The sequence below is a fragment of the Bos javanicus genome, chromosome 25, assembly GCF_032452875.1.
Source record: "Bos javanicus breed banteng chromosome 25, ARS-OSU_banteng_1.0, whole genome shotgun sequence".
Taxonomy (NCBI): domain Eukaryota; kingdom Metazoa; phylum Chordata; class Mammalia; order Artiodactyla; family Bovidae; genus Bos; species Bos javanicus.
In genome coordinates this window covers 41479907-41501554 of record NC_083892.1, presented here as the reverse complement: position 1 = coordinate 41501554, position 21648 = coordinate 41479907, and the positions used below count along the sequence as shown (strand labels likewise).

Here is a 21648-nt window from a genome sequence, read left to right as displayed (position 1 = left end):
CCCCCACCCCGCCTGAAGCCTCTCCGGGGGCCGGGGGGGGGCTGGGGAGGTGGAGCGGAAGCCCCAGGGAGGCCGCCTCTGGCCGGAGGTGGGAAGCGCCTTCCGACAATGGTCTGAAAATAGAGCTCCTGAGGAAGCTGACCCGCCAGGGGAGGGGCGGGAGCAGGAAGGCTGCCGGCCCGGAGGGGCCCCAGGCCTCAGTTTCTCCGCCGGCACAGCCCGGGTGTGGGGCCGTGCGGCTGAGGAAGCAGGCCTGGGGGGCAGCCCCCCACAGGAGAGCCTCTCTGAGGGCACGCTTCCCACCAGGCCACGGGCATGCCCAGCAAACGGATTCCAGGGTTAGTCCCGTGTCAGCCGGCGCCCCCTCCCGCCCCGTGAGGGCTGGCATACTCTGGGGCCTGCACCCAGGACCAGGCTCAATGCCTCTAGGGACAAGACTGAGCCCAGGGCCCAGCTCCGGTGGGAACGCCAACCCACTCGCGACACGCTGCTCCCACGCTTTCGAGAGCCTGCGAGGCGGCGGGAAGCAAGTGTCAGCCACAGAGAGCAGGGCGGGGAGGAGCCGGGTGCCCCAGGGTGTGGGGGGCCGGACCCTTCCACCTGCGGAACCCTGGGGCCCCAGGGAACCCCGCTGGAGAACCAGGGCAAGCGGACTAAGCAGCAGGGACCCCAGGTCCAGCCCGACCCCCCCCCGACCAGCGCTTCACCGGGTTCCAGGCTCCCCTAACGGTCGAGGCTGAGCACCTCCACCGTGGCTGGGAAGCCCCAGGCGCACCTGAGGGGCTGCTCAGCTACGGTGGGGAGAAGAGGTCAGGGGTCAAGGGCACGGGGCTGGCAGGGCTGGGGTCACTGGTGTCAGGGCCAGCATCACAGGATGGGAGGAGCTCCTCCAGGCCTGCACTCGCCCTGGTCAGTGGACGGAGACCCTCAGGCCAGCCCCTCCTTCTCGCCTGTCCTCCGGCTGGTGGGCCGGACGGGGGTCCTGCGACACCCACGGCAGCCCCAAGCCCATGCTCCCGTCTCGCCGTCCCGACACCGCCTTGGAACCTCCCAGCTCCCCAGCCGGGTTTAGCTTCCTTGTGGGGTTTGCCCAAGTTGCCTGCTCAGAGCGTGCACCAGCTTTGAAATTAGAAAAACACCCTCACGGATTTTGCTTTCTTCTTCCCGCTTAAAAGCAGATGCAGACAAATGTCCCCGAGGCTCCAGCCTCCTCCCAGGCCCGCTTCTCCCGGTTGACACTTTTCTGTGGGAAGTGCCCTCACAGGCTCCCACTCCATCACGTGTTCCAATGTTTAGCTCAGGACTGAGTCAGATGTCCCCAGGTTGGCTTGGTCTCCGTGATATTCTCAGGCTGAGCAGAGGCCGGTGGGGGAGGGGGCCCGCCCCCAGGTGGGTGACTGCAGGCCCCACAGGTCACAGGACTCTGTATTCACCGCCCGTGTTACCACCTCTCCTGGCTCACTGGGCTCAGCTGGGCAGTTCTGGGTGTGTGTGTGTGTGTGTGTGCGCGCGCACACACACGTGTGGGGCGGGGAGGCAGGGACAGAGGGCCGGACGGGAGCACCGCGGTCAGTCTGGTCAGGGGTCAAGACCTCCTCAGGGGCAGCTGCCCACGGCTCGGGCCTCCTTACTGCGGGACACCAGGTTTCCAGGTCAGGAGGCAGAGAGACAGGGCCCGGCAACCCTGTACAACAAGGGTGTGCACTTCCCCGGTGGCCCAGTGGCTAGGACTCCACACTCCCAGCCAGGAGTTTGATCCCTGGACAGGGAACTAGACCCCCGGACCACAACTAAGTCCCGCCGCAGCCAAATGGCTTTTTTTTTTTAAAAAGGACATGTTTGGTCTTCGTGCAGACCTCCTGGCGGGGAGCTCCTGAAGCCCTGAAGCTTCCTGAAGGGTAGGGTTGTCTGCGGTTGTTCCTAACAAGCCCCCGTGGACCCCACCAGAGTTCACGCTAAGGAGGTGACTCCCGGGTAGAACCGCCCTTGTGAGGAGGGGGTGGACCTTACAGCTGCACCCCATCCCCAACTCCGAGGAGGTGGGGGTTGGGGGAGTGCCGGAGAAGGTCCGGTGAGTTCAATGGTCAATGGCCAAGGGCTGGATCGATCATGTGTACATAGCGAAACCTTGATGGAAATTCTGGAAGGAGCTCTCCTAGGAGCCTCCGAGCCGCTGCAGGCACAGCTGTGCAGGGAGGACGTCTGCGCTCCGAGTGCGCCCTGGCCCGCCCCCTCACAGCCTGAGACCATGCCCCGGGGCCTCCCCACGCCTTCCCTGTGACCATGCCCCGGTGGTTCCCAAGTTGCAGCCTCAGCGACGCTCTGCCCTGAGTATAAGTCCTTCCTGTGCCCTGTGCATGGGTCTCTTTGAATGAATCATTGAACCTGAGGCTGGGGTCATGGGAACCCCCCAAATCTGTAGTCAGACAGGTAGATGAGAGGGGAGCCTGGGGACCTGGGGCTTGAAATGGGCTCCTGAAATCGTGGGGGGACCTTGTGGGACCGAGCCCTCATCCGCGGGGTCTGCACTGACCCTGGGAGCTAGTGCTCGAGTCAAACTGAGTTGTAGGACACCCCGCTGGTGTTGGAGAGTCACAGAGCTGGCTGGTATTTGGAGAAACCGAACAGCTCCTTTGGTGAGCTGGTGTGGACACCCCCCCGGTGTCCTCTGGGGCCCGGCGTGCTTCCGTCTTGAAAACGGGACTCAGGGCCCGGCCGCCACTGAACACGGCACATGGTAACAGCTATGCCTGCTGCTTGGAGGACGCAGCGGGTGCTGCAGTTTGGGGAGATTACGGATCAGGCCAAAATAAACTCCTGTGTGCAGGCCGGCTACTTGGACTGACTTCACCTGCCCACAGTCACCCGGACGTGGTTCTCTGTCCTCCGTAACTGGGAGGTGACGGAGCTGTGGCTCCGGGTCCTTGGCGGGGGCATCTGGTGAAGGCATCTGGTGGCCTCACCCTGCGTCTGGGGCCGAGAAGGACACAGAACGCAGCTGCTTCTGTCGTTGTTGTGGGGCATGGGGGACACGAGACTCGCGTTTCCCCAGAGCAGTTTCTTACCATCCTTTAAAAAAAAATCAATATACTGTTTATTGATAGGGACTGTGTGGATATATTGGAGAAGGAAACCGCAGCCCACTCCAGTACTCTTGCCTGGAAAATTCCGTGGAGGGAGGAACCTGGTGGGCTGTAGTCCATCAGGTTGCACAAAGTCGAACACGACTGAGCGGCTTCGCCGGCGTGTGTGTAGTTGTCGTTTGGCTGCTAAGCTTTGCCACCAGGTTCCTCCGTCCATGGGGTTTCCAGGCAAGAACGCTGGAGTGGGCTGCCACTTCCTCTCGTTCTGCCCTGCAGCCTTCTTTGCTTTCTGGGGCTGCCCCGTGCATTCTGGGATGTTTAGCAGCATTCCTGGCCGCCACATGCTAGATGCCAGTAGCAATTTTTTTTCTCAATAGGACAGGGGAGAACCGCTCAAAATGTCCTCTTGAGCAGACCCACAGCATCGGCAGGGAAGGCTACAGGGCTTCTGTGTAGGTATCACACACAGAAAGCATCACTGGCTTCACTGGCGAGGAAGCCTCTGGCTTGCTCTCTGAAGCGAAGGCCACACGGCTGTGTAAACACGCACCATTATCGTGGTCACTTACGACTCCAGACGGAAAGGCATGACTTGGGAAAAGAATTTTTAGTTTTGGATCCTGAAGTCAAGTGCAGTTACCGAGAGAGGAACTTCTGGCCACAGTCTTTGTTGCTTCTCCAAGCTGTGACAACCCAAAATACAAAACAGTGTCCAGTCTTGACCAAGTGCCCCCAGGCCCGAATCATCCCGGTTGAGAACCCCGCCCTCCAGCATCTCTAAGTCCCACGGGCAGGAAAGGTGTGTCTCTTTGCAGAATCAAAGGATGGAGGGACCGTGGCGTGGCATGCGGTCTCCCTGCCCCACAGTCCTGTGAGAACCAGCGCTCGGAGCCGCCGTCACTGCGGGCCCTCCTCCTCCTTTATAACCCGCAGGGTCTGGGGGCCCCGAGACAAGGGAGTGAGCATCTTTAGTGAGACGCTGGTGGCCACAAGCCAGCTTGCCATCGCCTGAGTCTCAGGTGCTCCACCTGGGAAAGGAGGCCAAGTAATACCTGGATAGCCCGTGGGTGCCAGTGTGGGATGGGGCTGCAGACCACGAGGGCAGCCAGCATGCCCCCCCTGGCTGGCCGCTGCGGACGGGCTAGAAATGTCGGGGTGGGGCGGTCACGGGACCCTCACCTGGGAGCAGGAGCTTTGCAGGGCACTCGGCTGCCGCCCAACTCCTACAACTCAGTTCCACTCCAGCACTAACTCCCAGGGTCAGTGCATACCCCATGGGTGGGGGTTCAGTCCCGCGAGGACCCCCCATAACTCCAGGAGCCGGTTCCAAGCCCCAGGGCCCCAGGTAAACACAGGAGAGGCGGTGGGCAGGGAGGTTGCGGGGGGTGGAGGGAGGTAACTTCTTTAGGAAACTTGATAGAGTTGTTCTCAAAACGTGACTGGAGACCAGCTTTATTACTCAGTAACATGTGAACCTGGGACCGTCTCGGCCGCGATAACTGAGGTCTCGTCCTTTCTCGGAGCGCTCTCCCGTGTGAGCCTCGGGCAGCTCTGCGCGATGGACGTGGAGAAGGCCAAGCGCCCTTGGGAGCCTGACTCCGCTTCCTCCCTCTGCGGCCCCCTGCTCCCCTCCCAGGGTGGAGATGGAGGGGCCCCTTCCCCGGAGCTGGAAGGGGAGGAGACCGCTGGGACACAGAGGGTTCCAGACGGACGCTGGTCCTGGCCAGGCCACCACCTCCTTCGCCCCAGAAACCGGAGGCGGGGAACCAGCAGGCAGATGCTCCCAGCCGCCCCCTCACCCCTGCTTCCTGGCGGGGCCCAGGCTGCGGGGAGCAGCGGGGCGGCTCTGCACTCCCAGGAGGGGCCTTGGCCCCGAAGCTCCCCCGGGGGAGGGACCAGGGCCCGGAGCGGGTGCACACATCTCCCAGCGAGGGTGGCCCCACACGGGCCTGAGGGCCAGCGGCAACCCATGGTTCCTCCAGAGCCCTGCTGGCCTGTCCGGGGCTGGGTGGGGCGTGCAGGAGGAGCCCCTGCAGTCTGCCCCCACCCTGCAGTCCAGCCCCCCACCTTTCAGGGGTCCGGGATCCTGAGGGCAACTGTGGGGACGCTGAGGGGTCGTAACTGCTGGGCCCCCCCACAGAGCTGAAGCGGGCCCCTCGTCCCCTCCCCTGCAGACAGAGTCACTGGTCTTCAGGCCTCAGTGTCCCTCCCTTTACCTGGACCTTGGCCAGGGCCACCTGAATCTGCCCATGGCCTCCAGCTGTCTGGGAGGAGGGAGGAGCTGGGTGGACCCTGGGTGGAGAGGGGGGCCCAGACTCCTCCCTGGGAACCAGCTCTACCCAGCTGGGCAACGAGCAGGTCTGTCTACTGCAGGCGGGGGCCCTGACGGTCACAAGCCTCTTCCCAGGGCAAAGAGGAGCCGTTTATCTGGTAACCAGCTCTGCCTTCACCATAAAGCCGTCATAAATGGGCTATTTGTCAAGGCCAACCAGGACCCAGAGCTGTGCAAAGGTCTTCCCAGCCATTTAGAAAGTGCACTCTCATGACAGTCGTGTGAGGTCAGCCTAGTTCCCTCCATCTTATTTCATTTTTAATTTGACTTTATAGCTTTGAATAGCTAACACGTTGCACGGTCTGCCAGCGGAACTGACGTAAAGAGGCTGACATGGCGCCTCGTTTCTGTCCCACGGCGTCGGCCCCGCCAGCCACAGGCACCCCCTGCCCCCGGTTTCTGTTCTACCCCCAGCCTGCCTTCTGCAGGAACAGACGTGAATGTGGCCGAACGTCCTCCATGGAAACCAAGCTCCAAGGCTGCGCAAGTCCCTTCCACAGCACAGGGGACTTCCCTGGTCGTCCAGTGGTTACGACTCTGCGCTTCCACGTCCAGGGGCCAGAGGTTCGGTCCCTGGTCAGGGAACTGAGATCCCATATGCCATGAGGCACAACCAAAAATATATTTTTTTTAAATCGCAGTATTTGCACGAAACCTACACACACATACTCTCAATCATCTCTAGATTACCTGTGACATTTAATGTGATGTAATTTCTATGTAAATAGCTGCCAGTGCATTGCAGACTCGAGTTTTTGCTTTCTGGAACTTTTGAGAAGTTTTACCCCTGAATATTTTCAATCTGAGACTGGGTGCACCTGAGGATATGGAACCGGAAGATACAGAGCGCCGACTGTATACGTTTTTATGTTCTTCCCTTGCTGACACTAAAGGCAGCACATCATCCGCTAGTTCTGCACCTTGATGCTTCGTGTATAACAGACCCTGAGGGCTTTGGTAACGCGCAGGACCTCGCGCGTACTTTTTGCATGGCTGCGTGGTACTCCGTGATGCAGGCGTCCGCAGTTTATTCAGCTGGTCCCTTGATAATGACAATGCGGTGGCTTCCCGTCTTCCTTTATTGCAGGTACTGCCACAATGGTGAGCTCATACACCCAGCTTCACATGTGACCAGGTGCACATGTGGCACAGATTTCGAAGTGAGTGACTGGGTCTAAGGTTGAGTAAGGTCCAAGGCAACATGGAAGAAGCTGCCAGATACTCCCCCAACCCCCCAGCAGTGCGCTCCAGGGCTCCTGCCTCCAGCCTCTCCATCTGAGGAGGTGCTCTGGCCTTGGAGCCTGGAAGATGGACCGGGCGTTGCGATGCCATGGTGACGTGCGCTCCGTCTGCGGTGGGCGTCTTTGCTGCGTCTGTCGTGTAGTTGTCCTTTTCTGTCGCTGACTCTTCCTACCCTTTGCTCCTTCTGTTGGTCTTTTACATTTCTAGGAGTCCTTTGCGGACGAGGAGAGGAGTCCTAGTCTATTCTTTGTGTGGTAACTTTGCTTATGGTGATTTTTGCCTTAATTACTTTTAAATTTTTTAGTGTTTTGTGGTTGTGCTGGTTCTTTGTCGCCCCCCCGAGCTTTCTCTAGTCGTGCTGAGTGGGGTCTCCTCTTCGCTGGGGCGCACAGGCTGCTCCTTGCGGTGGCTTCTCTCGCTGCAGAGCGCGGGCTCCAGGGCACATGGGCTTTTGTTGCTCCACAGCATGTGGGATCTTCCCAGACCAGGGACCGAACCCATGTCCCCTGCATTGGCAGGCGGACTCTTAGCCACTGAACCACCAGGGAAGTCATTAAGTCATTTTTATGTTTCGACTTTTCATCATAATTAGAAGAAACCTTTTCCCACTGAGAAGTTATAAAGGAAGTCACTCGTGTATTCTTCAATATGTGAATGTTTTCTTAAGGTTGTTTTTCTTGTCGTGGCGACATACAAATAAAGTGTAATTCCCCATTTTAACCATTTTTGGTGTTTCAGCTCGGAGGCGTCAAGCACGTTCTCATTGCTGGGCAACCACTGCCATCCACTTCCAGAACCTTCTCATCATTTCATGGCTTCTTTTAAAATATTATTAATAATTACTTGATCCCTTCGAGATGCATAATACTGCCGTACCCTGTAGGTAAACCATGGGCCCAACTTTATCTTATCCTGAATGGTTATCATGTTGTCTCAACATCACTTTTAAAAAGCCCATCTCAGGACTGGCCTGATGGTCCAGTGGCTAGGACACTGTGCTCCCAGTGCGGGGGGCCTGGGGCTGCCAGCGCGGGTTCGATGCCTGGTCTGGGAACTAGATCCCACATGCCACAGCTAAGACCCAGTGCAGCCCAAGTGATTAATTAATTAAAAATAAAAAGCCCGTCTTCATTTTGGTTTTATCAAGCCCATCTTATTTTTTATTTAAAAAATTTATTTTATGTTGGAGAATTGATTAACAGTGTTGCATTAGCTTCAGGTATATAGCAAGGCGATTCAGTCATACATGTATATGTATCTCCTGTTTTTCAAATTCTTTTCTCATTTAGGTTATTAGAGAGTATTGAGCAGAGTTCCCTGTGCTATACAGGGAACTTGTGATACAGGTCCCTGTTGGTTATCTGTCTTAACTACAGCAGTGTGTACATGTCAAGGCTAAGCTCCCAACCTTTCTGCCCCGCGACACTCCCCACCCCGGTAACCATAAGCTCCTGCTCCAAGTTTCTGACTCAGTTTCGGTTTTGTAAAGAAGTTCGTTCATCAAGCCCATTTTCCAGCTGAGGAAACTGAGATCCAGAAGTGGACCTGCGTGACTGGCCCCAGCACAGGCGCACCCCCAGCTCCCACAGCCACCTGCTGCCGCTTCTGCGTGCCGCCCAGAAGTGGACCTGCGTGACTGGCCCCAGCACAGGCGCACCCCCCAGCTCCCACAGCCACCTGCTGCCGCTTCTGCGTGCTGGGAGGTCACGGCACTGAGGAGGCCATTTAGACAGCGCCCTTGGTAACCAAGTTAATACAAAGAGTCTGCAGGCTGGTGAGGGGAATGAGGACAGGGAGGAGAGAGTCCGTCAGCCTGACCTCTCACCGTGGTGTCCTGCTGAGAGAGCCACAATCTGGGGACGGAGGGCGTGGGCTGGGAGAAGGGGAAACACCTTTCAAATTCCAGCTCTGAAAACATCCTGGAGAGGCGAACGCTCCTGTGTTTGTTGGCAGCTGTTACTGCTGAGGCCATCGGCAAAGTCCAGCATGCCTGGTGGCCCCACAAGGCCAGGGCACCCTGGCAGAGCAGGTTGCTCAGAAAGAAGCCCACCTGTCATGGGGACTGCAAACGGGGGACTCGAAAACCCCTTGGCACTTTCTCCCATTTGTTGCTGGGATACACTCTGAAGGGCCCAAGATGGTTCGAGGCCCCCTCGCCCTCATACCAGCCTTAGCGACTTTCCCTGCTCTCTCAGAACCCAGAAATGTGGCCTCATGGACGTAGCTCATTATTTCCGAGAAAGATCCAGAAACCGTCCAGGGATCTGGCATGCCATCCAAGTGCTGAGGAGGGGGGAATGGGTCAGCTCCCCAGCTTCAGCCTCCACGTGCAGCAGGAGCGGGCTCTCCTCTCCCGGGCTGGCCCTGGCCTGAGTCTGGGCAGCATTCTATTCTGCTTTTTGGGGGTCTGCCACCCCACAGCAACCATCAGCTGGGCCTTAGGTGGGCACTGTTTCCAGGTCATGGGTCTTGGAGCCCCTTAACACTGAGGCTCTGGGTTGAAACCATTTAACACCATTTTATCTTGTTCTCTCTACCCATATCTAGGTCAAACTGGTAAATCAAGAGATCGGGGGTTTCTGAGGGCCCTGGTGAGTCTCAGGGATGCGCGGGCCTGGGGGATGGGGGGCGTTTAAGATTAGGTTCCGGAGGTCAACCGGCGAATATGGATGTGGATTGCAGACAGGAGTTTGCCCTTCCATCGAGCTGAGAGCGGACGAGCTCGAGGGAGAATGGGGTGCTCCCGGCTCTCGACATCTGGGGACTGCTGCCGCCACCGCGCGGCGCGCGCGGCACCTGCGGTCACAGGTACGGCGGGTCGACTCAGCGCAGGTGGGCTCGGGGGCGGAGCCTCCGCTGGGCGGGGCCTGGGCGGGGCGGGGCGCGCGGTGGGTGGTGCCTCGAGTGGGCGGGGCGCTGGCGCGCGCGGCGGGTGGGCGGGGCGGCGCGCGGTGGGCGGGGCGGCGTGACGCGCGCCGACGCCGATCCCGGAAGCGGTGTCAGATGCTGGGGAGCCGGGCGGGCGGGCTGGCGGCGGGCGGCGGGGGGGACTTGTTGTTCTCCGTGAGGTCGGAGCCCGAGCGCTCGGCGAAGGCAGCGGCCGACGGGAAGCGCGAGACTGAGCGCGAAGAGAGCGCGTGCCCGCGAGGAGCCGCCGCGCGCCCGCGCCCCCCGCGCGACGCCAGGTGAGGGGCGGACGGGCGGGGCCGGGGGGGGGGGCCGAGGGGCCGCCCGGGGGGCGCCCGCCGCAGAGTGTCTGCCGCCTCGGACCCGCGGCCGCTGGTGTCGGACCTCGGGACCCTGGCCCGGTCGGCGCACCTGCGGTCGGGTGTCCAGCCCCGAGCGCGCCGCACGGGCGGGGGGCCCTTCCTTGAGGGCGCGCCCCCATCCCTGAGCCCCGGCCCGCGTCCGGGGGAGGCGGGCGCCTGGCGGGCCCGGGGAGGGACGGGTGGGCAACGCGGCTTTTCGGCGGGCCCGGCGCCCCTGCCAGGCCCGCCCCACCTGTTCTGCCCTCCGGGCCCCCGGAGATGCGCTTGGGGGAAGCGGGGGCGCGGCGGGGGCCACGTGCCGGGGAGCGCATGGCGACCCGGGCGACCCGGGCCTCGCGCACCTGGGCGCTGCCCGGCTTGGCGGCGCGGTCCCGCCCCAGCGGCGCTCAGGCCGGGCCTGCGCTGCCCGCGCGCGCCCGGGTCCCTGCCGCGCCGGACGTGCGCAGGGCGAGGAGCAGGGGCCTCGCTGACCGGGTCCCTGTCCGAGCAGCCGACCTGCCGGGGTTCACCGAGGGAAGCCTCGGCGTGGGAGCTTGTGGTGGGGAGGGGGGCGACGAGCGCGTCATTTCCCGAAGTCCGTGGCTCGCGTCTCATCTTTCTCTTCTTTGAGTGGGGGTCTCCGCCTCTTCTAACTGGAAACAGAGACCCTTCGCTACTTCTTTTGAGTTCCGGACACCGCGCGCTTCCACACACCTGCCCCGCCACCTGGCCTCGGGTCTGCGTTGGGAAAGCAAGGTCGCTCCGCCCTGGCCCCCGTCCCCTGGCCCCCGAACCAGTGTCCTCACTCGCCACGTGTCCCGGAGCCCTCAACCAAGCGGCACTCGCCCCTTCTGCTCACATTCCGGGAGCTGCCTGCGGCCGCGTTGTTGCTGGAAGTCCCCTGCTCTCCGTCTTGTGTTAATGATTACGCTCTTGTTTACCTTCCCCACGGTAGGGCAGCCTAGAGAAGTGAGGTCCTCCCCCTGACAGTCCATTCAGAGTTGACTGCCACTCAGCCCCCTCTTGCCAGGCGCCTGTTCTCCCAAGGTCCCGGGACTCGGACGTCCACATGCAGCCCATAGTGACAGCTCAGTGGCTTCCCGGTAGTGTGGCTTGGCGGCCCATCGCCCTCCCCTCGCCCCTTTGTTGGCATCTATCAGGTTTTGCCAGCACAGTGGTTGCTGCCCAGGAGTCTTAATGAAGTGTGGCCGGATGCCTTGCCTGCCATCTCTGAAGCCCAGTCCGCAAGCTTGATGTCTTTGCTGGCTGGTGGGGGGTTGACCCTTTTTTAAAAAGCGTTCCTTTAAGCAGGTGGGAGGGCCTGGAACACTGAAGGTAGGCTGTGCAGGTGGGTGGGGCACACCTGCCTTGTGGATGGTTGCCTCCTATGCGAGAACTTCCCTCCCTGGGTCCAGTAGGGATGTTTGAGCTCGGTAGAGGGTGTCTGCTCTTACAACTTAAAGCTGGACCTCTCGGTGTTCCAGAATAAAACATTTATTAATTCAGAACCACAAGCGAGGCTTCTCGCCTGAGCGTGTTTGTGTCTCGTGCTTGAGCAGGGCTGGCCTTTAAGGGACAGCTTCCAAGTTGAGCATCGCTCACTTTCAAGGTAGTTGCTAAAAATGGGAGTTGAATCGCGGCTACCGGGGAAGTCGGCTCCGGGGCTTGCTGTGTTCCAGCCCTTTCTCCAGCCCTGCACTGAGGCTGCCGCCAAGCGAGTTCGTTTTCCGGGCGTTCTTTGTCCACTGAAGTGCGTGTTTTCACGCTCAGGCTCTGCCGTAGCTGGAGAGTTTGTTTACAGTCTCAGGCAGCCCAGAATTCCTGCCCGTGTCCTGGCCGTTCCCGAGTCTAAAGGTTTCTGGATGGACTTTCTGGACGGCGGGTCCAGCCCGCACGGGAAATGGAGCCCCGGCCAGTGGGGACGGTCCTCTGCGTGGCTGCTCCTCGGGGCAGTAAACAGTGAGTCACTCTCCTCTCTGCTCCCCGCCTCCCTGTCCTCGGCTGATGGAAGATGCACTGCTCCGGTATTTACTTTTGCTTTTTATAAGTCACAGACTCGTCATGTTTCCTCTTTCTTACAGTTTCAGGAAATTGAGAGTGTCATCTCACAATTGTAGAATTTTAGAGCAGGTAGAGATGAACCTGCGGGATCTCAGTCTACAGACACACAGTTCTCCCCAAGGAATCTGAGCCCCACAGCGCCTCACCTACCAGAGGGGCGGGCCCCACGCCCAGTGCCTGGTGTGGCTGGCCTGCCTTTCTGCGCTGCCCACCTGGGTGCCCTGGGCAGAGGGGCAGAGAGGACACGGGGTGGGACGCCCCAGCCCCTCCCTCACACAGGCGCTGTCACCTGCTCACGCAGCAGGCCTCCCACCTGCCAGGAGTCATGGGGAATGGGGAGGTGAGAGCGCCCCTGCCCTCCACCCATCGAGGGAGGCAGGCCTTGGACAGAAAGGTCAGCGCTGGTCCTGAGCGCTGCCCTGGATGCGTGCTCAGGAGGGGGTGCCCACCTCCCACACATGAAGCGAGGCAAGGAAGGGGGCAATGGCAGAGGGGCAGGAGCTCGGAAGTGGGAAGGCCCCCGGCACAGACGAGTGGGGGCTTCAGGAGGGACCCCCCGCCTGCTTGTGGGGGCTGTGCTTGAGGCACTGGGATGGGAATCCAGACCAGACTCGGGGGCCCGTGCCCAGGCGGTGCCAAAGGGCTGCAGCATCAACGGGGATGCAGGCCAAGCCAGCAGGTGGGCGCGGAGGGGAGGGGGGCCTGTGGCCGCCACCCACGCTGGAGACCCAGGAGGAGCGCGGTGCGAGAGGGGGTGTCTCTGGGGCCGTGCGGGCTGGGGTGGTCCACCGCTGTCGCGTCCCTGGCTGGACAGAGAGGTGGGGCTGGTCGGAGCCCTGGTCAGCCCCGCTGGGCTGGGGCAGAGCAGAACCCCCTGCCGTGGGGGCTCCAGGGGAGCAGGGGCCCAGCCTGAAGCTGTGGCGGGGGTGGGGCAGCGTTCAGCTTGCTGTCAGCCTGGCGGCTGCCTGAGTCTCCTCTGGACATGGCCAGGATGACACAGCTTCCTCGGGCTGCGAAGGCAAGGTGACCAGACGTCCTCCAGGCCAGGCAGACAGTCACGTCTTGCCGGAGGGCAGCCAGCCAGGGCCAGCCTGCAGGCTGGGTGTGGGCTGGGCCGGTGGGGTGGCCGGCAGGGTGCGGCGGGACACACCCCCGTCTCAGGGAGCTGGCGCAGGCGGCGGGCACCCTCCTGTTTCTGGGACCTGCCTCTGCTGGCTCCTTCCAGGGTCGGATGAGTCGACGGGTGCTTGTTCGACAGACAGGCTCCTGCTGTGGCACCAGCCCCAGGGGCAGTCGGCTGAGGGTCTCTCAAGAGGCGGCCCCAGTCCCCAGAGCAGAGGCAGCACGGCATGGTGGTTCTGGCTTTGGGGTTCACTCTTGGCTGCCACGCCCCCTGGACAGCCCTGAGGCCTGGCAATGGGAGGTCCGCTCCGACCCCCTCTCTCAGGCTGAGCGCTGTGGGCATCGGGAACCTGCCCTGCTCGACGCTGACGTTGGAGACTCGGCTTCTCCCGCCCGGGCTCACGACCTGGGCATGCAGACTGGTCGTGCAATCCAGTGAGAATCTGAGACTCTCGAGGCCCCCTTTGCTCCTGGGTGATCTAAGCCCAGGGCTGCCCAGGTGGGTCGCGCCCCCGTTTGCCAGTGGCTGCCCTGATGAAGAACGGGTTTCCTGGGCCCCGGACCCTGGCCCGGCCTGGTGAAGGCTGGAGCACACAGGGGCCGGCCAGGCCGTGCGTCACCCCGGGAGCCAGGTCTCAGCCGCAGCAGGGACTTAGGAGGAGGGCAGGAAGTGATCCTGGCCCCGGCTCACCTGCCTGCTGGAAGGGCAGTCCTGTACTGTCAGACTGGGCGCCCTGCCCTGCCCTGCTTCTCATGGGCCCAGAAGGGGAGGCACGCTCCCGAGTTCACTGCAGGCCGTGTGGTCTCCAGGTTGCCTCTGTCTAGGCCGCTGGGTCCCCTTCCCTACAGAGGACGTCCTCTTTTGTGTTCAGCTGGAACGGAGTTTCTGGCTTTGGGTTGAAAAGCAGCCTCTGAGCCGACAGTTGGCTGGGAGGTGCTCCTGGGAGAGGTGCTGGCTGCGTGCTGCACCAGCAGCTCCTCGGGGCATGAGAAGGGGCAGAGCAGCCCCGTCCAGTGTCCCAGCCTGGCGCGGGCCCGGCTTTGCGGGTGGCGGCACCAGGAGGAGCCGCTGGCCGGGCTGTCGGGAAGGTGTGTGAGGGTCCAGGCTCTGACGCAGCAGCGCTGGCCTTGGGCATCCTGCCCGCCCCGGCCGCCGTCTTCCCTGGCCAGCTCCCACCTCTGCTGGCCTGCACGGCTGCGGGGGTCACAAACACCTTTTCAGGGCAGCTCTTCCCCAGTCAGTTGTTCTACAAACTCTCGTTCACACCTGCAAAACTCTTCTCTGAACCTCTTTCCAAAAGCAAGCTGTTGTTTTCTGAAGCCTGAAGTGACGTGAGGTCGGTTCTGGGGGTGTTTCGGGTGTTTTGGGGAGAGCCGAGTAGCCTGCCACTCCTGTTCCCTTACTGAGTCCATGGAAGGGCTCTTGGCCCGCTGACCCACAGCCTGACTTCAACGTGAGCCCCCGGGCCCTGAGGGCGTTGGAAGCCGAGCACTAACGCGCCTGGGTCTGTGGGGGTCACGCCTGGGTCTGTGGGGGTCGTGACGATGGACAGGGCCGGCCAGTGTCTGCTTGCCTGGGGCTCGCCTCCCTTCCCCTGGGGTGGGGGTCCTGTGCAGACCCTGGGGTGAGCGCCCAGGGTCAGGGTATTGTCTCTGGGCGTCACCGGAGTGGCCCAGCTGAGGACGTTTGGCACTGGGCCCTTGGTTCCGATCCCCTCGTTTTTCAGAAGAGAAGACCAAGACCCACAGAGAGGAGAGGTGTTTCAGAGGCTGGGGACCAGCCCCTTGGCTCTGTCTGGTTGGTGGGGGTCTGAGGACTGAGGGCAGGCCCCGGGGGGACCCCAGCCAGGCTGCTCTCCCCCGTCTCTGCCAAGGCTCCTCGCCCAAGTCGTGGGCCCAGAGGCCAGGCGGTGGGCCAGGTAGACTCAGTGCCGGCAGACGTGGGGCCTGGGGTCTGCAGCCAGCTCGACCCGGTGGACGGGGATGCCGAGCCCCAGTCCCGTGTGCGTCCTGGGCCCTGGGTGCCCACCCGGTGACGTCACGGTGGGCAGGTCCCCAGGGGAGGCGCCCCTGGGAAGGCGCTGGGGTCCCAGCCAGGCTGGCGCGTCCCTGAGGGTCTGCTGGGTCCAGCACAGGCCCCCTGCCCTTCCTTTCCCACCGGGGGTGGGCGGGGCCTCCGCCTGTGGGAATGTGAGCCCAGCTCTGTAAACAGCTGGTGACTCACCGCCCAGCTATGCCCTGGCGTGCTGGGAGCGGGCTGGAACGATAGCGGCCCCTCCTCGCTCGACGTGGAGAAGTTTCTCATGGCCTCTCGACCGCCCGGCCCACCGGCCCTCCTGGTGGCTTCTCCAGACCGGGGCTGACTCCCGAGCTGGAGGGAGGGGTGGCCCACGGGGCGCACTGGGTCCCTAGGGGTCAGGCCGCAGTCAGGCTGCAGTTCTCACCTCTTGTGGGTTCACCTCCTGGGTTCACCCAGGACACGCAGCCGTGTGTCCACCGTGGGCACAGGCGTGAGCTCAAGAGGGCCCAGGGGCCCGGTGCCCCCAGGGCTGGGAGAGCAGACTGGGCACAGACCGGGATGCTGAGACTGTCTGGTACTGAAGGGTGGGCGGGCCGCCAGAGGCGGGACCAGTGCCTGGGTGAGTCCAGGTGGCGCCACCATGAGGGTCTCAGGCTGCGGGGAGACTGCCCAGCAGGCCTCCCTCACCGTGAGACACAGCCTCTGCTGCAGCTCCACCTCTGGCCCCAGACCCTCCTTGGGTGTCTCTCTCTGCTCAGTTCACCTCAGAACCGGGGGGCGGGCCCTGAACCTGTGAGCCCGAGACCCGTGCATGAGTCGGGGCCGGGTCTTCTGCACCCCTTCCCCAGCTGTGGGCCCGGGGGGCCTACTTGCCGCCCCACAACCTGTCCTGTCGGCGCAGCCTGCCCAAAGCCATTGTTGCTGTGGGCTTCTCCGTTTCCATGACGACCACCAGGGGCTGGCTACTTCCCAAGGTCGCCATGGCAACTATCAGAGGGGAATCATGCTTGGGATGCTTTGGCTGGCTTTTTCATGAATGATTAGAATGTGTGACACAATGCAGACGCGAAAATGAGAAGGGCGGGCGGTGGGGGCTGGCGGGCGGCGGGGACAGCTCCCGCCAGACGGTCGGTGGGCGCTGGAGGCGGTGGGAGCCCCCACTCTGCCTCTGGGCCTCGGGTCATGGCTGTGGGGCGGCCTCAGTGGAGGGGGTGATGTCACCGCTGCAGTGCCCCAGGAGGAGGTAGGTCTTCCGGGGAGGATGGGGCTGCCCCACCGGTCGTGGGGGTGAGCTCAGCAAGGCTGGAGTTCCCCAGAGGGGGCCTTCCTGTCGGGGGCCAGGTGGTTCCAGGGTGACGGGGTCCTGCCAGGGTGGGCGCGTCCCTGGGGCCAGCATGCTTCTCGGCTGAGGCGTGGCCTCCTGGGAGGGACTCTGCTGCTGCGCACGTGGACCCCAGGCGAGGTGTCCCGCGCTGCCCAGCTGCCGCCGTCCAGCTCAGGGCGAAAGCAGGAGGCAGCCGCGGCTCCTGCCTGGTGCCGGCCCTCGACGCTAGCGCCTGTGGCCAGGGCCCTGCGGGCGGGGCAGCTGTTGTGACCGCTGCTGGACGAGGTGTGTCCAGGCCACCCCGATGGCGGATGCTGGACTGGAGGAAGTAACCCGGTGTTCCCTCTGCCCTTGGCAGAGGCTCAGGCCCACCAGGATGCCCTCGCTTACGGGATGCTGTGACCCCCTGCAGGGGGCCGTTCCCGCTCAAGTCACTTGTGACGGCGGCCTGTCCACCCAGCCCCCACCATAAACTGACTGCATGCATCTCTCTGATTTCCAGCTACCATTTCCAGGTGGTTCTGTCCGGGTGACTGTGCCCAGGTTATGACGACTAATCCCAAAGCGAACAAGGCGTTGAAGGTAAGGGATGGTGGGTGCAGCCCCATCTGTGCGCCAGGCACTGGCCTGGGAGAGGCCCCCTCTGGCCCCAGAAGCCCAGGACCGCCCTGGTGTGTATGGAAGGGCGCCTGTCAGCAGGGTCGGGAGGGGGCTGCGGGCTGGAGGAAGTACCTGAAGGAGGCGGGAAGAGTCGGGGCTGTGGCCTCAGGAGACGTTGGGGAGGAGGGGTGGGTGCCTGCTGGCCAGGATGTGCTTGTCAGCCCAGCACCCGGATGTGGGCGTGTGGCCTCTGATCCCGCAGAGCCCCTAGGGCTGGCCGGAGTCCGTTCTCCGTGTGTGTGTGTGTGTGTGTGTGTGTGTGTGTGTGTGTGTGTGTGGGTGGGTGTGTGTGTGGGTGTGGGTGTGGGTGTGTGGCCTGCAGACCTCCAGGCCCTTGCTGGGTCCCGCTGGGTCAAGGTGGCCTTGGGGACACCCCATGGACCGGAGGGGCGCACAGGGTGGGGCAGCCATCTGCCCAGCAGCCCGGACCAGGCACTGGAGGTCCCCAGAGGGCAGCACAGCTGGGACAGCCTCGCGGGGTTGGAGTAGCCGGCTCACAGCAGGGCATAGCCAGTGGCTCCCTCAGGATGGCCTGCGCCCCACGCCGTGTGTGCCCGACGCCCGGTGAGGCCGCGGTGCCTGTCCCGAGCCCAGTGGAGGGCAGCCTGGGGGCAGAGGGTCCCGGTCCCTCGCGCTACTCACCGCCCGAGTCCTGGCCCCTGGAGCTGACCCGGCACTGTGGCCCCGCAGGTCAAGAAGGAGGCGGGCGAGAACGCCGCGGCGCTCAGCGACGATGAGCTGGTGTCCATGTCGGTGCGGGAGCTGAACCAGCACCTGCGGGGCCTCACGCGGGAGGAGGTCGTGCGCCTGAAGCAGCGGCGCCGCACGCTCAAGAACCGGGGCTACGCGGCCAGCTGCCGCATCAAGCGCGTGACGCAGAAGGAGGAGCTGGAGCGCCAGCGCGTGGAGCTGCAGCAGGAGGTGGAGAAGCTGGCCCGCGAGAACAGCAGCATGCGGCTCGAGCTGGACGCCCTGCGCTCCAAGTACGAGGCCCTGCAGACCTTCGCCCGCACCGTGGCCCGTGGCCCCGTCACGCCCACCAAGGTGGCTACCACCAGCGTCATCACCATCGTCAAGTCCGCCGAGATGGCCGCCTCCGCCTCCGTGCCCTTCTCGGCCGCCTCTTAGTGCCCGCCCGGCCGAGGGGTGTGGTCCCGCGGACTCCTGCGGACCGGCCGGCGGGAACAGACGGGGTTCCGCGCGCCGCCCGCCCTGCACACGCGAACACGCACGCGCACCGCACGCCCCGCCTGCCCTGGGCTCCGCCGCCCTCTCCGGGCCGTCTCCCGCTCCGGGCTGCCTCCCGGGCTCTCTGTCCGGCGCCAGCGGGGGCAGGGCGTGTGGACGGAAGGCCCTCAGGAGGCCCCTGGCCCAGACGTCTTCCACCCCTCCCTCAAGCTGCCCGTCTGCACGAGATAGCGTGTCCACACCCCGCACGGGCCCCCAGCTGGGCCAGCACCCCTTCAACACGCTGACTGCACCTGGGCGCCCGGGAGGAGCCGCCCCCCACGGGGTCCAAACACTGTGATCCTGCTGCAGCCTCGGCCAGAGGCCCAGACCCCCTGAGTGGGTGGAGGAAGGGCTGTGCAAGCGTGTGCGAGGGTCACCTGTGCGTGTGAACATGTGCGCACGTGTGCCTGCCCTCCTGCGGGGTGCTGCCGCTCTGGGGACCTCGGGAGCGGCTTGTCACTGGGCCCGCCCACGCTTTGCGTTTCCTCTCCGTGTCGGGTGGCCCAGGGGCGGTCCCCAGCGAGGAGCAGCAGCCACCTGGCCGGGAGAGGGGAGCCCCGGGGGTCAGGCAGGGGGAGCACGTTCTCTGGGGAGCAGGTGTGAAGTTGGCAGTGGCCGAGGTCCTGCTGGATGAGACGGAAAGCACGGAGGAGGGTAGGTTGGAGGACGAGGAGTGTTGTTGGTGAGGACGGGGGAGGGGTGGGCGCTGGGCTGGGGAGGCGGCAAGGACCAGCCTCCTGGGGACACTTGGACGGTCTGTCGGCAGAGGACGTGGCACTCTGCCACCTTGGTGCTTAATCGTTGCCTGGAACCTTCGTCCGCTCTTCCTCTTGGCACTCAGAGCCACTGATGATCGGGTGGCCTTTGCTGGGTGTCCCTTCCCTGAGTGTGGCCAGGCTTGGGCGCCCCTTCCCGCCCTTCCTGGGAAGGTGCCAGGCCGAGAGGCGGGTGGTGGGTGGGTGGTGAGCCCCAAGCCCCCCGCAGGCCAGAAGCCCTGAGCTCCAGCTCCCGGCTCCTTCTCTGCTTGCTTTCCACCGATAGCCCACCCAGGAGGAGGAGGCAGCGTGTGGGGTGGGCAGAGGGCCCCAAGGGCTGCAGATGAAAATTGTCCCCCTGTCTGGGGGGAGGTGCGGCCTCGGGGATGTCTGGGTCCCTTCAGAGCCAGGCGGGCATGTAGAGAAGCTGTCCGCACCATAGCCATGGTAGGTAATCCACATTGGATATCAATAAGGACCATGGGGATATTTAAAAGAGAAAAGTATATATATATATAAAATTATATACACATTTTATCGTTCAGATTTTCGTACCTTTTCTTCCTATTTGATACTGTAAATCTCTATAGAGCAGAGCTGCCTGGCAGTGTGGGTGGGGGGGACCCCCTCCCATGCCTGGCCTCTCAATTCGGCTGCCCACCGCCCAGTGCTGCCCGCCGGACCTCCCTGCTCCCAGGACCAGGCCTGGGAGACCCGTGTGCCCCCTCCTCCTTTCAGAGCGTTGGAGTTTCATTGTCACAGTTTTAATATATGGGTTTTTTTATTTAAGAAGACAGGCCCGTACCCCTGCTCCCTGGCGACAGGGCCCTGTGCGTCAGCTCCACACCCGTCTTCCACACCTCCGGCCACTCAGCAGTTTCATTTCAATATTTATTTTTGTGCTGCTTTTATCATGATATAAATTATTGAGAACAGACCCTATGTCGTGGCCCCGAGGTGGGAAGCGGCCCGCCCGGCTGGCCACACCTAATTTATTGCTGTACATCTCTGCTGTGACGCTTTTGTACCTTTCAATAAAGAGTTTTCTGGTTTCACGTCGTCTCGCCGCATGGCTACCGCTCAGGGACAGCTGTCTGTCCGTCCTTCGTCTGTCCGTCCTTCCCCTGCCCGAGGGGGTTGTCGGCGCTGCACGTGCCCAGCCATCGCCGTGACCACGCCCCCCCGGGGCCGGGTCAGCAGCGGAGCTGCTGGGGGTAGGCGGCCCGGCCTGTGTGGGGCGGGGTCAGGCGCCGGTGGGTGGGCTCCCTGGGACACCACTGCCCCGTCGCGGACGCCCGCACAGCTGTCTTGGCTGGGGCTGCAGTGAGCCCGCAGGAGGCGGCAGAGCTGGGGTCTGCCCGGAGTGTAGGGAAAGCAAGGAGTCATGCTCGCCTGAAAGCCAGTGCTGGGGCCCAGCCAGCCTGGGCCTGCTGGGCTGGGGCGCCCGTCCTCATATGCTGCCCCCTCGTGCTCCACGGACCCACCGAGGGTCAGGCGGGTTAGTACTCGGCCTCGGCCTCGGCCTCTGAAGAGAGGCTTGCAGGGGAGCTGCTCATCAGCGTTTCTGACTGCTGTCGGCCCTCCCGCCCACCCCTGCCTGAGCTGACCCGGGCAGCACCTGATAACCCAGGGACTCTGCTTCTGCACCAGCCGCTCCGTGCGAGTCCACGCCTGGCCTCCACCGGCTCGTCCTGCGTGCACTGAGCGCCCTTCCGTGGAGTCAGGTGAGGGGACAGGTGCACTCAGCTCCCCCCTGCCTTCTCTCAGCGAGGCTGGAACCCCGCCCCAGCCTGCTGCTTCTCAGGACCCCCAGAACGGGGCCAGAAACCAGGGCAGGCAGCAGCCATGGGTGTGGGCCGGGGAGGCACGGAGCATCTGCATCCTCTCCCTTGGCTTTGTCAGGTCAGGAGGGCCTGGCCACAAGCAGAGGGGCTGCGGGGCCAGGACCAGGGTGAGCCGCCCCCTGCTTCCAGGCTCTGTGACCCAGGCAAGTGGCCCAACCTCCCTGGGCCTCCCTGAGCCTTCGTCAGGGGGGTGTGTGTGTGTGTAGTGTATGGGTGTGTGAGAGAGAGAGCCACACACACACAACGGGTGCTCCCTGAGTGCCAGGCCTGCCCAGGAGCCCCCTGCCCCCAGGACCCCACCACCCTGGGGTGTCCAGGAGGAGGCCTGGCCCCGGGCCCTCCTGGTGCACAGCCTTGGGCAACTCACACCACACGGAGGTCCCTGCGGACAAAGCCTCCGGGCTGTCGCGCCCCCGTCTCACCACGGAGCCGCAGAGGCCTGTTCTACAGCCTCCAGAAAACCTCCCTCCTGGGCCGGCACGTCTCTGGGGAGCCCCGTGGCTGCTCCCACACCAGCTGACAGACGAGGGGCCTCCCCGCGCTGGTCTGACAGCCGCAGAGGGTGATAAGGCAGGTGGGGACTTCCCAGGGGGTGGCAGGGAGGAGGCCAGCCTATCTTATCAGGCAGGCGGGCTGGGCCCTGGGAGAGGCCGCTGGCCTTGAGCCCCGTGTCCCCAGGCCCAGGGGTGATGCTCTGGCCCGGACACCACAGGCCATTTCTGCCTGG

General features: G+C 63.3%; 1 protein-coding gene and 1 long non-coding RNA gene across 3 annotated transcripts; both read left to right on the top strand.

The window, feature by feature from the left end:
- The first annotated feature begins 8279 nt into the window (after window positions 1-8279).
- On the top strand, window positions 8280-9525 carry LOC133238830 (uncharacterized). The gene is made up of 3 exons (XR_009733649.1): window positions 8280-9099; window positions 9205-9248; window positions 9340-9525. It is a non-coding gene; the product is annotated as an uncharacterized LOC133238830 (long non-coding RNA).
- Window positions 9526-9757: 232 nt separating this feature from the next.
- On the top strand, window positions 9758-20132 carry MAFK (MAF bZIP transcription factor K). 2 transcript variants are annotated; one of them, XM_061402380.1, is made up of 3 exons: window positions 9758-9842; window positions 16935-17014; window positions 17783-20132. In XM_061402380.1, the coding sequence occupies exons 2-3, from the start codon at window positions 16979-16981 to the stop codon at window positions 18218-18220; spliced, it is 474 nt and encodes a 157-aa protein (XP_061258364.1). In that variant the 5' UTR covers window positions 9758-9842; window positions 16935-16978; the 3' UTR covers window positions 18221-20132. The 2 variants fall into 2 exon arrangements, with proteins under 2 accessions (XP_061258364.1, XP_061258365.1); XM_061402381.1 differs by lacking the exon at window positions 9758-9842 and adding an exon at window positions 12504-16351.
- Window positions 20133-21648: the final 1516 nt, after the last annotated feature.

Bases quoted from the DNA above. Each gene is read 5' to 3' on its own strand.
- MAFK (XM_061402380.1), top strand. From the start codon at position 16,979: ATGACGACTAATCCCAAAGCGAACAAGGCGTTGAAG. The intron at 17,015-17,782 runs GTAAGGGATGGT...GTGGCCCCGCAG, and splicing joins AAGCGAACAAGGCGTTGAAG to GTCAAGAAGGAGGCGGGCGA.